Genomic DNA, 14,173 nt, shown 5'->3' with positions numbered 1-14,173 from the left:
GTGAACCTTTATGAAACAAGACCAGGTTGGCTTTGTTCTGGGTAGGCAGAGAACTTAATTTAGTAGATATGAATGCCTGGAAGCGTACGCCGCCTGTTCTATTCTCCCTAGATGCAGAAATGGTCTATGACAGGCTGCAATGGTGATGCATGACAGTGGTTTTGGGTAGGTTTGGGGTTGGTGGATATTTCCTTGATTCTGTCTTAGGGTGCGTACATACTAGGCGATATCGCGTACAATCCGGCTGATATCAACCAGTTCAGAATGATATTGTCTAGTGCGTACAGGTCCGACGGTCAATATTGCAGATGAGGACCATACTGTAAAATGCAGCATGTCCGTGCTCTTTGCACCGTCGCTCCCGACATTGGCAAGTACAGTATATATGCACTTGCCGATGTCAAATCCCGTTGCAGACAACATCGCATTGTTTGCAATGTCATCCTAATGTGTACGCACCCTTAGCTCTGCAGTCGTCACCATCGGCCACCATATTCACTGATGGATTTTTTACTTTTCCTCTGTCAGTAACGATACACAACAAGGTTGCCCCGTTTCTTACTATAAATTAAAAAAACAAGAAATAATAACTTTACCAGTTAATGTTCCACCGCATTTATTTTTGTTCTTTCGTCAATCCTACAATTACACATGGCAGTCTAATAGTGGGTACACATTAAGATGGGTGGTATTCATGTGACCGCCGGTCAGCTGACCGACAGTCACATGACCTCCTCCACCAGCCCGACGGGTCACTGTCCCGATGGTCGGCATGCCGACCAACAGGGACTATTTCCACTCGTGGGTGTCCATAGAGTGGGAATAGAACCCGTGGCGACCGCAGGTCGCCACCGAGCCTGCAGCGTGGCGAGCGCAGCGTGGCGAGCGCAGTGAGCCCGCAAGGGGCTTGCTGCACTCGCCCCTCCCCGCCGGGATCCCGGCGTCTGTATGCTGCCGGGATCCCGGCGTCGGTAAGCTGACCGGTGGTCAGGAGACCGCCGGTCAGCCATACTACACCCATTAAGATGACCAGCAATCTTGACGATGGTCGGGGCAATTTATCATGCAAGATTGGCAGTACACACCAGGGAAATTTAATGAATGACGGAACGATCACTGTTCCGTCCTTCATTAATATGCATGGCGCCGCATGCGATATTGTCTGATAGGCCATGCAGCATGGCCGACCGAAAGATGTCACATGTGACCTGCGGGAGTGTGCAATTAAGTGTAGACATTAGACGATATGCACAATTTGTCGTGTTGATGTTGGCCTGTATTCCCTGTGTACAGTATATTACTGTATACCTATGCCAGCAAATGACAGGACACTCTGGGGGAGATGTACGAAGTCTTACAGAATAATAAACTGGAAAGAGATAAAAGTACCAGCCAATCAGCTCCTAATTGCCATATTATAGGGCTGTGTTCGAAATGACAGGAGCCGATTGGTTGGTTGTTTATCTTCGTCCACTTTATCAATCTCCAAGGCCTAGTATATCGGCACCTCTGTCTTGTAACTGTCAACCTTTATTGAGTAAAGTGATAGCCTTAACTAAAGCTGCGCATACACTATACAATTATCTGCCAGATCTGGCTGGTTGGAATGAAAACTTGGTAATGATGAGAACAACTGACAATCGACCATTTGCTCCCAAACACTGGAAATTGGACAAAACCTGTCGTTTATCCAAATTGGTTAAATCATGGACAGGTTTTGTCCATTTTCTAGTGTTTAGGAGCAATGGTCGATTGTCAGTTGCTCTCATCCATTACCAGGTTTTCATTCCAACCACAGATTATCTGCCAGAAAATTGTATAGTGTATGCCCAGTTTAAGACTGGATGCTCTGTGAGGTCTCATTATTAGGTTGTCTGGCAGTGATTAAGATAACGCTGTTTTCTAACATAATGCACCTCTTCAGTGCAGAGCCTACTTCATCCTACTGCAGGACGCTGTCGCTTTCCCTCCACAATACATTTTATAGCATCATGAAAGCCTATATTTAGAAAGGAAAGAAACCTATATTGTCCAGACACATTATGTCAATACCTATATTAGAGGGTGGTTTGGCCTTCCTAAATGTATGTTTGCTGCAACAGGCTAGAGACTGGTTCTCTCATGATTTCTCCATACCCTGGATGACAATTGAACTCAACATGTTCTTTCCCTATTAAAGAATACTCTGGAAAACCCGGAAGGTTTGACCCTCACTGACCACCCTATCCAAGGCAACCCTTACTACCTTATAAGTGTGGGATAAACGTGTACTCATAGTTATTTCATTGCCTACCCTTGACTTAGTTAACTGGCACCTCTCTGGAGCGGTGACCCTGAATGGGGTGGTGGCAGTACCTGAGGTCCCCATTGTGCCCAAGTGACTATCGCTTTTACATGGCACATTAAGCACACAGTGGTGTCTGGAGAACACACCTGGCAATGCTTAAGAACAGTGAACAGATATACATTATAACTAGGGAAGCCAATCCCGGGCCATTTTTTTCAATCCCGGGTATCGGGTTTGGCTTTTAACTATGTGGCCGCCCCCTCGCCCCCCCCCCCCCCCCAGCCCGGGGAACATCTTCTGCTCTCTCCTGGCGGCTCCCAGCAGCGGCTGACGGCGCAGCGTGACCTTTCATGCTGTGCTGGGGAGCCGGAAGAAGGAAGCCAGGCAGCGTCTAAGCGTCCTGTGGACGCTCAACGCTGATCCCTCAATCCCCGGGATTGGATCTTCCAATCGCGGGATTGAATCACAGACGTTTTTGGCCCTAAATCCTGGGATCCCGCCAATCCTGATCCCGGGATTGGCCACCATAATTATAACTCATACATACTCAACATTAATCTTATAGCAGGACATATATATAGATAATATAACTTGTTATGGGGGAAGTGGATACCAAACTGGCGTAACTGTAATTTTCACTTTTACCTGGAACCTGCTATCCAGTTACATGACCTTCATTGTTAGAGTCATATCTTTATGGTGGGAGTATGCTGGTGGTGCTATATACATTTTAATAGATGCTGACATTGTCGGTAAATACATCCTAAATTATCATAACTGTGCACGCCATTTGCTCATGCACCCTATATCCAGCAATCTCTTGTCCATTCTTTTTACTGACAGAAATTAGAGGTTGGTAAGTACTGAAAAGTGGATATGGCCATGCATTAGTATGTTAGTGCTCGATAAGCATTAGTCTGCCGCTTAGCCACTTCCCCTTCAAACCCCCATTCATTGTCACACACAGAGCAGTGGTGAGTAGTAGACACCTCCCAACTGCCCCACCACTGCACAAACATGTCTGCGGGTGGCACGGTGCCCTCAGATTAGGACTGCGTGATATAATCAGTGCAGTTGAGGAGTATCTGTAACCATAGACAGACACTTCTACTCATCTAACATTGACTTGTTTCATTACAACAAATCAGTCTCATTATTATTTTCCAGCGGACGAAAACTGGAATTTGGTGCTTTAATAGAATTCCTTATGTTCCCATGTCTGGACCCCTTATAGTTCATTATACACTCAGCATTGTCCAGGACAGTTATGGTCAGTTCCCAGACACAACGCTCCGAAGAACTAGATTGAGGATGGTCATTGACCATCAATGGTTCATATCCATCAATGGGTTCCTCCCAATGGGAAATAGGTTTGGCAAGATCCCATTGCCAACGTAGCCATAGAGCTCATTCTTTGGCACATGTGCAGATGCAGAACATTGATAGTTTTCCCCAATGATTAAAAATCATTCCCCATCGATGGTTAATTTGTCAGAGATCCAGTAATACTGTTGACAGTTACCATGTCAACATTTATAATGCATGCTGACATGACCACGTTGACATTCTCATGTCGACCTGATACATGTTGGCATGGTAACTGTTGATGTAACATACCACACCCATTCCTTAACTGAATGAATGCACCAAGCCATACAAATCTATCCGATTGGACAGCGCAGCAAAATAAAGCTGTTACGTTCAGTAATGGAGCCGGTCACACCTAATAGAATGATAAATAAATGATGACGCACATCAGTTGCATATCACGCGTTTATTTGCATTGTGTATTACATGACATACAGTATAGAAGGTGCTGCTTTATTTCTGCCAGCAGTGTCAGCCCAGCATTATCACATATGAGTAATAGCTGATACCATGGGTACCCATCTCTCCAATCACACATCACAGTGAGGACAGGTGTCCTCAGTGGGGGTCATTCAGGTGTGGATGCAGTGCACACGTGCAGGGAGTGATTCGTGAGTGTGGTCACATTGAGATTAAGGGGCAGATGTATTAACCTGGAGACGGCATAAGGAAGTGATAAACCAGTGATATGTGCAAGGTGATAAAGGCATCAGCCAATCAGATCCTAACTGTTAATTTACATATTGGAGCTGATTGGCTGGTGCCTGTATCACCTTGCACATATCACTGGTTTATCACTTCCTTATGCCTTCTCCAGGTTAATACATCTGCCCCTAAGTCACAAAGTGAATGAAGTCAGTGTTTGGGGGTGGTAATGGGGAGTGGTCATGCAAACGCAGGCGTGTCATAGCGTGCATACATTAGCAGCTGCGATCACACGTGCTACTGGAGAGGCCTGCGCGTCTTCAGAGGTAATCAGGCTCTGCGTGCCTACAATGTATTAATGTTTCTGCAATCGTGGCGCTGTACGTAACTGATGTGATAGCAGTGGGTGTTCTTTTGCATGGGTTGCCCATATTAACATATAATCACAATTGCGTACGGCATATCACTGCAACAGGAGCAGGAAGAACAACCGCAATTGAATGACCCCCAGTGTGCACCATGGACATGAGTAAGAGTCAGTGATAAGGTAATTTGCATAATGTGATAATGTGATGTGAGTTACCATGCACAAGACTTATGGCCATTCTTTTAGTTGCTCATATCTTAGTTTTGATCTCACTTGCACTTGGATTAACCAGTTGGGGGGGGGGGGGGGTCAATTGTAAGTTCTGATATATATGTAAGGTGGTATATTTACTAAAGTGCGGGTTTACAGAAGTGGAGATTCTACTTATCATTTATCTAGCACCTTCTAGAAGATGATAGCTAGAATCTCATTGGTTGCTATGGGCAACATCCCCACTTCTGTAAAACCACACTTTAGTAAATATACCCCTGAGTGTGTGGAATGCAAGTCAAACACAAACCTTAGTAATTTGTTAGATGTCAATTTACATGTGCCTGTAAGATGCGCCTGTCAGGAGTATCCGGGTGCTTCCCATAGGCCACGTGCAAGTTTCCTAGTTGAGGATGATGACAGCTGCATCTTTGCACCCATAGGCTATTTGACGTTCCATATTCTAACATACAAGCAATTCAAAACACAGCCATAGATAAGCAAGTTACTAACCAGAGCTGGATTAACAACACTTGCCTAGGGGCTCCCCCACACACTGGGTGGCCCCCACACATAGCTACATCACCAGCGTGGGGGGACTCTACAGTCTGGTGCTGGGAGTATTTACACATTATACTTTTTACGAACATCGCAACATATCTTATTGACTAATGTCATACTTGCCGACTTTAAATGTCTCCTCTCTGGGAGAAGCCCGGAGAGGAGACACTGCAGGAGACTTCGGGGGGCGGGGCCGGGCTATGACATAATTAAGCCTCGCTCCCACATCGGGAAACGCGGGACCGAGGGAGAGGGGCGGGGCTAAAATGACACGATTTGCGTCATTTTAACCCCTTCCCCACCCCACGGACTCGTGTATACGGGAGTTTATCTCTTCATCCTGCCCGTATCACTAAGATGCGAGTAGGATGCGGGAGACCTGCCTACTCTTCCGGGGGTGCGGGGGGCTACCCAAAAAAACGGGAGCCTCCCACAGCTTCCGGGAGAGTTGGCAAGTATGACTAATGTATTGGTAGAGGCCTCCACAAGTAATCACACTGGGCCCACGCCAACAATAATCTGGCCCTGGTACCAACATATTGTTGCGTTACCTATATGTTCCAGATATGTCCTTATATATACAGAACTTGTGTAATAAAATACAGACTCAGGTACAGGTCACACTTTGGCAGGAAGGGCATGCTGGGACTTTTTGTTATGCAAGAGTTGGAGAACCACAGGTTGACTAAAGGCTGGTCTACAGTTTCTTAAAAAATATGTGTCATTAGAATGACAATTCTTTGTTATCGAGATGCTGTTATAAATTAAAAAAATGTCTCCTCCCTGCTTAGTTATGTTGGCGATGTGCCAAGTAAGTAATACTGGCTCTGAGGCAGATGGCAACTCAGGCAGCACTTCTTCTTGGTCTGGAGTGCCAAGTAAGTGATTACCATATGAGTCAGACTAATTAGCGTGATGGTCCCTTCACTGCCCATTTGCTCTCTCTGGCAATAGAAGGTGAAAGCAGAGCATTTTTTCTGCATTTAGTTTCTTATAAGATAGTTTAATAAACTCTTCCTCTGGGCCCTGAAGCCGGAGCGCCATCTACAATCAGGTTAGTACCGCCACTGCTTGTAAGATGTGTCAGTGTTTCCCAAATCTGGACCTCAGTGACTGCTAACAGTATCTTCTAGATGGGGCACATGTGTATTATTAATTACTTTCGGATACATGTTAAAACATCCATAGGTGGTACTAATTATTTGTGATTATGTGGAAAACATGCCTTGTTAGCAGTGCCTGAGGACTAACTTGACTTTATGACAATTTCATACAATCTTAATGCTCAGATCAGGTATGAAGATGGCCTCTAGGATTTCTGGTTTCGTCCCCCTGGATTCTTCAAATGTTTCTCAAGATGCCGACTGTGGACTTGATTGATGAAGCTGAAATAATCATCCCCAGATGAAATGGGGACACCCATCTGGGATCCGGGAACTGCAGGAACTTCGGCATCCTGGGGAGAGAGGGAACTAGTGGCAGTGACAGTTGAACAAGACTGACCCCAGGAGACTGCAAATCTTTAATAACAGTGCTGGTTCCCTACTAGCCCACAGGCTGGAAATGGTCTTCACAGGCACATCTGAGGGTCAATAGAACCCTTAATATGTAATTGCCATCTACACTTAGCTATTGTGTATAGAATCAATATTCTTAAAAAATGGAACTTATCAATATACTAGAATGCAGTGACTTCACTGAGACGTGTAGCTGAAACAGATGGCATTGGTTCCACATAAATTATGTAATATCACTATTTCCCACGACTTGCCTCGTGCCTGTTACAGTATGTCACTAGTGCTCACTGAATGATCTCATGTCTCAGTGTAACTAATGCCCACTTAATTGTGGCATGTCTCATTAATGTCACTAGTCACTGAATTGCACATCTCATTGATGTTACTAGTGTTCACTGAAATACCTTATCTCAGTGATGTCACTAGTGCCCACCTAATTGTCTCATGTGTCAGTTATGTCAGTAGTGCACCAAAAATGTCCTCATGTCCCAGTCATGTCACTAGTCCCCACTGAATTGCCTCATGTCTCAATGATGTCACTAGTGCCCACGGAATTGTCTCATCTCAGCGATGTCACTAGTTTCCAACTAATTGCCTCATCTCAGTGATGTCACTAGTGCCCAATGAATTGCCTCATGTCTCAGTGATGTCACTACTGCACACTGAAATGCCTCATCTCCCAGTAATGTCTTGACTTGAATTGCTTCATGTCTCCTTGATGTCACTAGTACCCAGTGAATTGTCTCATATGTAAGTAATGTCACTAGTCCCCACTGAATTGCCTCATGTCCCAATGATATCACTAGTGCCTACTGAATTGCCTCACCTCAGTGATGTCATTAGTGTCCACTGAAAGTGCCTAGTGAATTGTTTCATGACTCAGTGATGTCACTACTGCCCACTGAATCGCCTCATGTTGTCCTAGTGATGTCACTAGTGCCTACTAAATTGTTTCATATCTCGGTAATGCATGAGTTTACTGTGAATTGATGAACTGCATTTTATGAATACTGTCCTTTTATTTAAAGGAGGCCACTTATACTCAGTGAAAAGCCACAGTGCTACTGGACAAAAAACAAAACAAAAAAAACACAGAGGGTATGGTGATATCTGTGTGTTTTTGTGAGGCCATTTTTTCTGCAGAGCTGTATTCATGTTACTTAAAATATTTTGTTCACCAGTCTCAACTGCATACCACCCAACAGTCACGATTTTTGGTTGTGAAAATGGATTAGCCTGCTAAAGAAGGCGTGGTCTACATGGAATGAGGTGTGGCCTAATTCATCCCAATGACTGTAATACACTATAATTGAGCAACACGTTTAGTAGAGCCAAAAAATATTTATTTACTAGCAGGACAAACTACTAAAATTGGGTTGCTACTGCGTCCCTATCCTCAGGCTTCTTATAAGAGTCAGAAAACCATCTGAAACGATCTTGACAATTCATATCTTCTTCCCAGTAGTGGACATTGAGGAAATCTGATGATGAAGAGGGTTATGCTTTATTCTGAATGGAGACATAAATGATGTAACACAGATACATTACATATAATACATGTGAGTAAGTAATCAGTGGATAATGGAAAAAATAAAATTGTCGTGCTGGAGACAAAGGAGCTGTTTATGATGCCATAAATGCATGTGTATGGTGCGCTGAGTGATGCTGGCACGCACACCCTCCAGTGCCTGGAGAGGCAGGCTGGGGCAGATATGTGTGTGTGTGCAAAAGTCTCACTATGGTGGTTGGCCAGGGACAGGTGTAAATATACACATAATAATGATGACCATCCACGCCACTAGTGAAAGGCTTGTGATTGGCTGATTGTGAATGCACTGCTGACGCACATTGGTGCTTTCTTCGTTGCTCTGGCATATACTATATAATGCTTTTTTTTTTTTGTTAGTGTTTTAGCTTTTACTGTATCACAGGGTTTTTTAAAGCTTTATTGATGCCAAGAAACACATGGGTGTAAATATATGCAATGTATGCCTGACATTAACCTGGTACATAGGTCAGTGATGCAAAGCTGCAGCTATCTTGTGTACAACTGTGGGCAGAAAGGAACAACACTTGCCTGCCAATCTTTTAGCAACGCTGAGTCAGCCATTGTGTCTGTGATATGTTTGTTCCTCAGATAAGGCTGTGCATGGTTGGTGGGAGAGAAAGGGTCTGCACGAAGCACATCCTACCGTCAGGGTTAACCATCTCCTCTCATCAATAGCAAACTAAGGGGTGATCAGGCCTGACTATATTTCACGTTTATTGGTTATATATTATGTCCCAGGGTAAGGCTGCACAGACTGGGGCTCATGCAGAGCGGGACAATTTACGTCTAAATTAGAAGATCAAAATGTGCCTGAAAAAAATGTGCATTGTGCTTATCATGCAGAGCTGTCTCCTGGTGAGAACCGTAGTATATGTGCCTGATTTACACAAGGAGAGAACAGTAGTATATGTGCCTGGGTTACACCAGGAGAGAACAGTCGTATATGGGCCTGGGTTACACCAGGAGAGAACAGTCGTATATGTGCCTGATTTACACCAGGAGAGAACAGTAGTATATGTGCCTGGGTTACACAAGGAGAGAACAGTAGTATATATGTGCCTGGGTTACACAAGGAGAGAACAGTAGTATATGTGCCTGTGCTTATCATGCAGAGCTGTCTCCTGGTGAGAACTGTAGTATATGTGCCTGAGTTACACCAGGAGAGAACAGTAGTATATGTGCCTGGGTTACACCAGGAGAGAACAGTCGTATATGTGCCTGGGTTACACCGGGAGAGAACAGTAGTATATGTGCATGAGTTACACCAGGAGAGAACAGTCGTATATGTGCATTAGTTACACCAGGAGAGAACAGTAGTATATGTGCATGAGTTACACCAGGAGAGAACAGTAGTATATGTGCATGAGTTACACCAGGAGAGAACAGTCGTATATGTGCCTGGGTTACACCAGGAGAGAACAGTCGTATATGTGCCTGGGTTACACCAGGAGAGAACAGTCGTATATGTGCCTGGGTTACACCAGGAGAGAACAGTCGTATATGTGCCTGGGTTACACCAGGAGAGAACAGTCGTATATGTGCCTGGGTTACACCAGGAGAGAACAGTAGTATATGTGCCTGGGTTACACCAGGAGAGAACAGTAATATATGTGCCTGGGTTACACCAGGAGAGAACAGTAATATATGTGCCTGGGTTACACAAGGAGAGAACAGTAATATATGTGCCTGGGTTACACAAGGAGAGAACAGTATTATATGTGCCTGGGTTACACAAGGAGAGAACCGTAATATACTGTATGTGCCTGGGTTACACACGGAGAAAACCGTAGCATAGGCATCTGTCTTACTCCTGGAGAGAAAAGTAGTACATGTGCCTGATTTATTCCTGGATAGAACAATAGTATATGCCCCTAGGGTTAATCCAGGAGAGAACAGTACTATATGTGCCTGGGTTATACCAGGAGAGAACAGTAGTACATGTGCCTGGGTTACACCAGGAGAGAACAGTAGTATATGTGTCTGGTTTACTCCAGAATAGAAATAGTCTGAAATCTGCAGGTGCCCATGTGTTCACAGTGATTTTTAGTCAATAGATTTAAAGTAGCAATAATTTAAGTGGGAAAAAAATGGTTGGTTTTGACTTTAAATTATTCCCACATTAAATTTTGCAGCTAAATCATCAAAATCACGGGTGCCTAGAGTAGAGAACAGTAGTATATGTCCCTGGGTTACTCCTGGAGGGAACAGGAGTATGTGCACCTGGGTTACTCCTGGAAAGAACAGTAGTATATGTGCCTGGGTTAGACAAGGAGAGACCAGTAGTATATGTGCCTGGTTTACACAAGGAGAGAGCAGTAGTATATGTGCCTGGGTCACACCTGGAGAGAACAGTAGTATATGTGACTGGGTTACACAAGGAAAGAACAGTAGTTTGTGTGCCTGAGTTACACCAGGAGAGAGCAGTAGTATACGTGCCTGGGTTACACCTGGAGAGAACAGTAGTATATGTGCCTGGGTTATACCAGGAGAAGACAGTAGTACATGTGACTGGGTTACTACTGAAGAGAACAGTAATATATGGGCCCGGGTTATACCAGGAAAGAACAGTAGTATATGTGCCTAGGTTACACCTGGAGGGAACAGTAGTATATGTGCCTGGGTTATACCAGGAGAGAACAGTAGTTTATGTGCCTGGGTTACTCCTGAAGAGAACAGTAATATATGGGCCCGGGTTATACCAGGAAAGAACAGTAGTATATGTGCCTAGGTTACACCTGGAGGGAACGGTAGTATATGTGCCTCGGTTATACCAGGAGAGAACAGTACTATATGTGCCTGGGTTATACCAGGAGAGAACAGTAGTATATGTGCCTGGGTTACTCCTGGAGATAACAGTGGTATACAGTATGTGCCTGGTATATGCCAGGAGTTGCAAATCGATAATAGTCATAGTACAGGTAGCATACCTCCCAACATGACCCTCTCCAGGAGGGACAGAATGCTCTGCTCCTGGACTTCCCTGTTAATGTATGATTGCTATCACCTGCGCTGAAACACCTTTCTTGTCCAGTAACCTGTTCAACACAGGTGCCGGCAATCATAAATTAAGAGGAAAGTCCAACAGCAGAGCATTTTGTCCCTCCTGGAGAGAGTCCCGTTGGGAGGTATGAGGTAGTAGTCCCAGAGTCGGATTAAGGGGGAGGGCCAGGGGGTGAGTACTTTGCTTGGTTGCTATGGACAACTTCGCCACTGGTCCACTTCTCCAATCTTTTCAATGCTTGATACATCAACCCTAGGTCTTTTGCACGGTGAAATGTATTCTCAGAAACATTGAATAATCTTCAAGTGTGAGGGTGGTTCACCCCCTACTGCAGAATGACATCATGTTTGGCAGCTGTCTACTGTATCTGATGTAAAGTTAAATTAAGTACATTAAAGACTTTGGGCTTTATTTAGGAAACGGCGGCTTTTACAAGCTGCTGCGACCCTGAGGGCTGGAGGTGAAAATTGAAAGCAGCTCTCACAGTCAACATAGAGCACGCCGGGTTTACACTGACTGTAAGTGCCCTTTTCATTTTTCACCTCAAACCCGCAGGGAAGCAGCGGCCTACAAAAGCCGCCACTTCCCAAAATAAAGTTCAAAGTCTTTAAAACCAGATGCAACAGCAGCGTTGCCTGGCTCGTCTCTCTTCTCTGCAGCTGCAAGTGGTAAAGGCAGTGTGTGTAACCTCCTTGTGTATCCTCATCGTTGACTGCATCATTAAGGGATCACTCATTTGGCTGCAGATATATGTATTTATTAACCCTTCACTAGTTAGGATGTGTAAAATCATTCTGAAGACTTTAGTGATGGGGTTTATCTTTGTTGTAGCAATGTGATATCAATTTCTGCAGTTAAATATTTGTATATTTCTTTTATTCGTTTGATTTATTTATGTTTTTGAAACCGAAGTTTAATAACAGATGTGTGGCCTAAAGCAGCACATGGAACCATATGAGTGAGTGTTAGGAGGTATGCAGTATACCGAAAGGTTTCACACTGACACTCTGCATATACGTACAGTGTATGTTTGACAACAGTGCACAATGCAATGCAGTGGTAGCAGAACAATTAGTACAGTGTAGCAATGTTACAGTAAGCATGGACACCAGAGAGCACTGTGTTATACATTGCAGCATGGACACCAGAGAGCACTGTGTCATACATTGCAGCATGGACACCAGAGAGCACTGTGTCATACATTGACACCAGAGAGCACTGTGTCATACATTGCAGCACGGACACCAGAGAGCACTGTGTCATACATTGCAGCATGGACACCAGAGAGCACTGTGTCAAACATTGCAGCACGGACACCAGAGAGCACTGTGTCATACATTGCAGCACGGACACCAGAGAGCACTGTGTCATACATTGCAGCACGGACACCAGAGAGCACTGTGTCATACATTGACACCAGAGAGCACTGTGTCATACATTGCAGCACGGACACCAGAGAGCACTGTGTCATACATTGCAGCATGGACACCAGAGAGCACTGTGTCATACATTGCAGCACGGACACCAGAGAGCACTGTGTCATACATTGACACCAGAGAGCACTGTGTCATACATTGCAGCACGGACACCAGAGAGCACTGTGTCATACATTGCAGCACGGACACCAGAGAGCACTGTGTTATACATTGCAGCACGGACACCAGAGAGCACTGTGTCATACATTGCAGCACGGACACCAGAGAGCACTGTGTCATACATTGACACCAGAGAGCACTGTGTCATACATTGCAGCACGGACACCAGAGAGCACTGTGTCATACATTGCAGCACGGACACCAGAGAGCACTGTGTCATACATTGACACCAGAGAGCACTGTGTCATACATTGCAGCACGGACACCAGAGATCACTGTGTCATACATTGCAGCACGGACACCAGAGAGCACTGTGTCATACATTGCAGCACGGACACCAGAGAGCACTGTGTTATACATTGCAGCACGGACAACAGAGAGCACTGTGTCATACATTGCAGCACGGACACCAGAGAGCACTGTGTCATACATTGCAGCACGGACAACAGAGAGCACTGTGTCATACATTGCAGCACGGACACCAGAGAGCACTGTGTCATACATTGCAGCATGGAGGTGTGTTATAATGACAACATAATATCCAGAAAAGACCATCAGAAGAACAGCATAATATTCTCATTAGGTGACAAATCAGTAGCACAATAATATTTTACATTGGAAACTTAAAAATGGTGAAACTAAATCAGTGTTTAGTGTTCAGTGTATGCCCTAACACAGTATAGTAATAACTATATAATGAGATTACATTCAAGAAGTTAAAATGCTCATTAAGATGGGCCATCATCATATATTTGCAGCACGCAAAAGATGTCACACAATTGTTATATACACAACTTCCGGCCAGCTCAAACTTCTTGAGAGATCGGCTTGGACTTATCTCACATGCATAGGCGTACATGTCCGGGGGAGGGATTAGCTCACAGCAAAGAGTGTGCAAATCCCTCCCCCGCACATAGACTACCCCCCAATGTGACATACATTACCCGGCCTACCTCTCCAGGACATTCCCTTCCCGCACCACTGCTCCTCCTCCCACGGGGACACACATTACTCACTGGCCACTGTTGCTTTCTCCCAGGGGCGGATCCAGAAAAAAATTACAGGGGGGGCAC

The 14,173-nt window shown here is 44.8% G+C and overlaps 1 protein-coding gene across 3 annotated transcripts in view; it reads right to left on the bottom strand.

Annotated features, from left to right (window-relative positions):
- Positions 1–4,517: 4,517 nt before the first annotated feature.
- The window catches only part of PCP2 (Purkinje cell protein 2), a 34,371-nt gene continuing 24,715 nt past the window's right edge, over positions 4,518–14,173 (bottom strand). For 2 of the 3 annotated variants that reach the window (XM_063931628.1, XM_063931629.1), the window contains one exon: positions 4,518–6,894. In XM_063931628.1, coding sequence (XP_063787698.1) covers positions 6,748–6,894 — 147 coding nt within the window. In that variant the 3' untranslated portion in view covers positions 4,518–6,747. Of the gene's footprint in view, positions 6,895–8,335; positions 8,465–14,173 lie in introns of those variants that run through there. The other variant, XM_063931630.1, reaches the window with a different exon arrangement.

This window comes from Pseudophryne corroboree, chromosome 6 (genome assembly GCF_028390025.1).
Source record: "Pseudophryne corroboree isolate aPseCor3 chromosome 6, aPseCor3.hap2, whole genome shotgun sequence".
In the NCBI taxonomy this organism is placed as follows: domain Eukaryota; kingdom Metazoa; phylum Chordata; class Amphibia; order Anura; family Myobatrachidae; genus Pseudophryne; species Pseudophryne corroboree.
The sequence above is the reverse complement of the archived record's forward strand: the minus strand, read 5'-3'. Positions and strand labels throughout refer to the sequence as shown.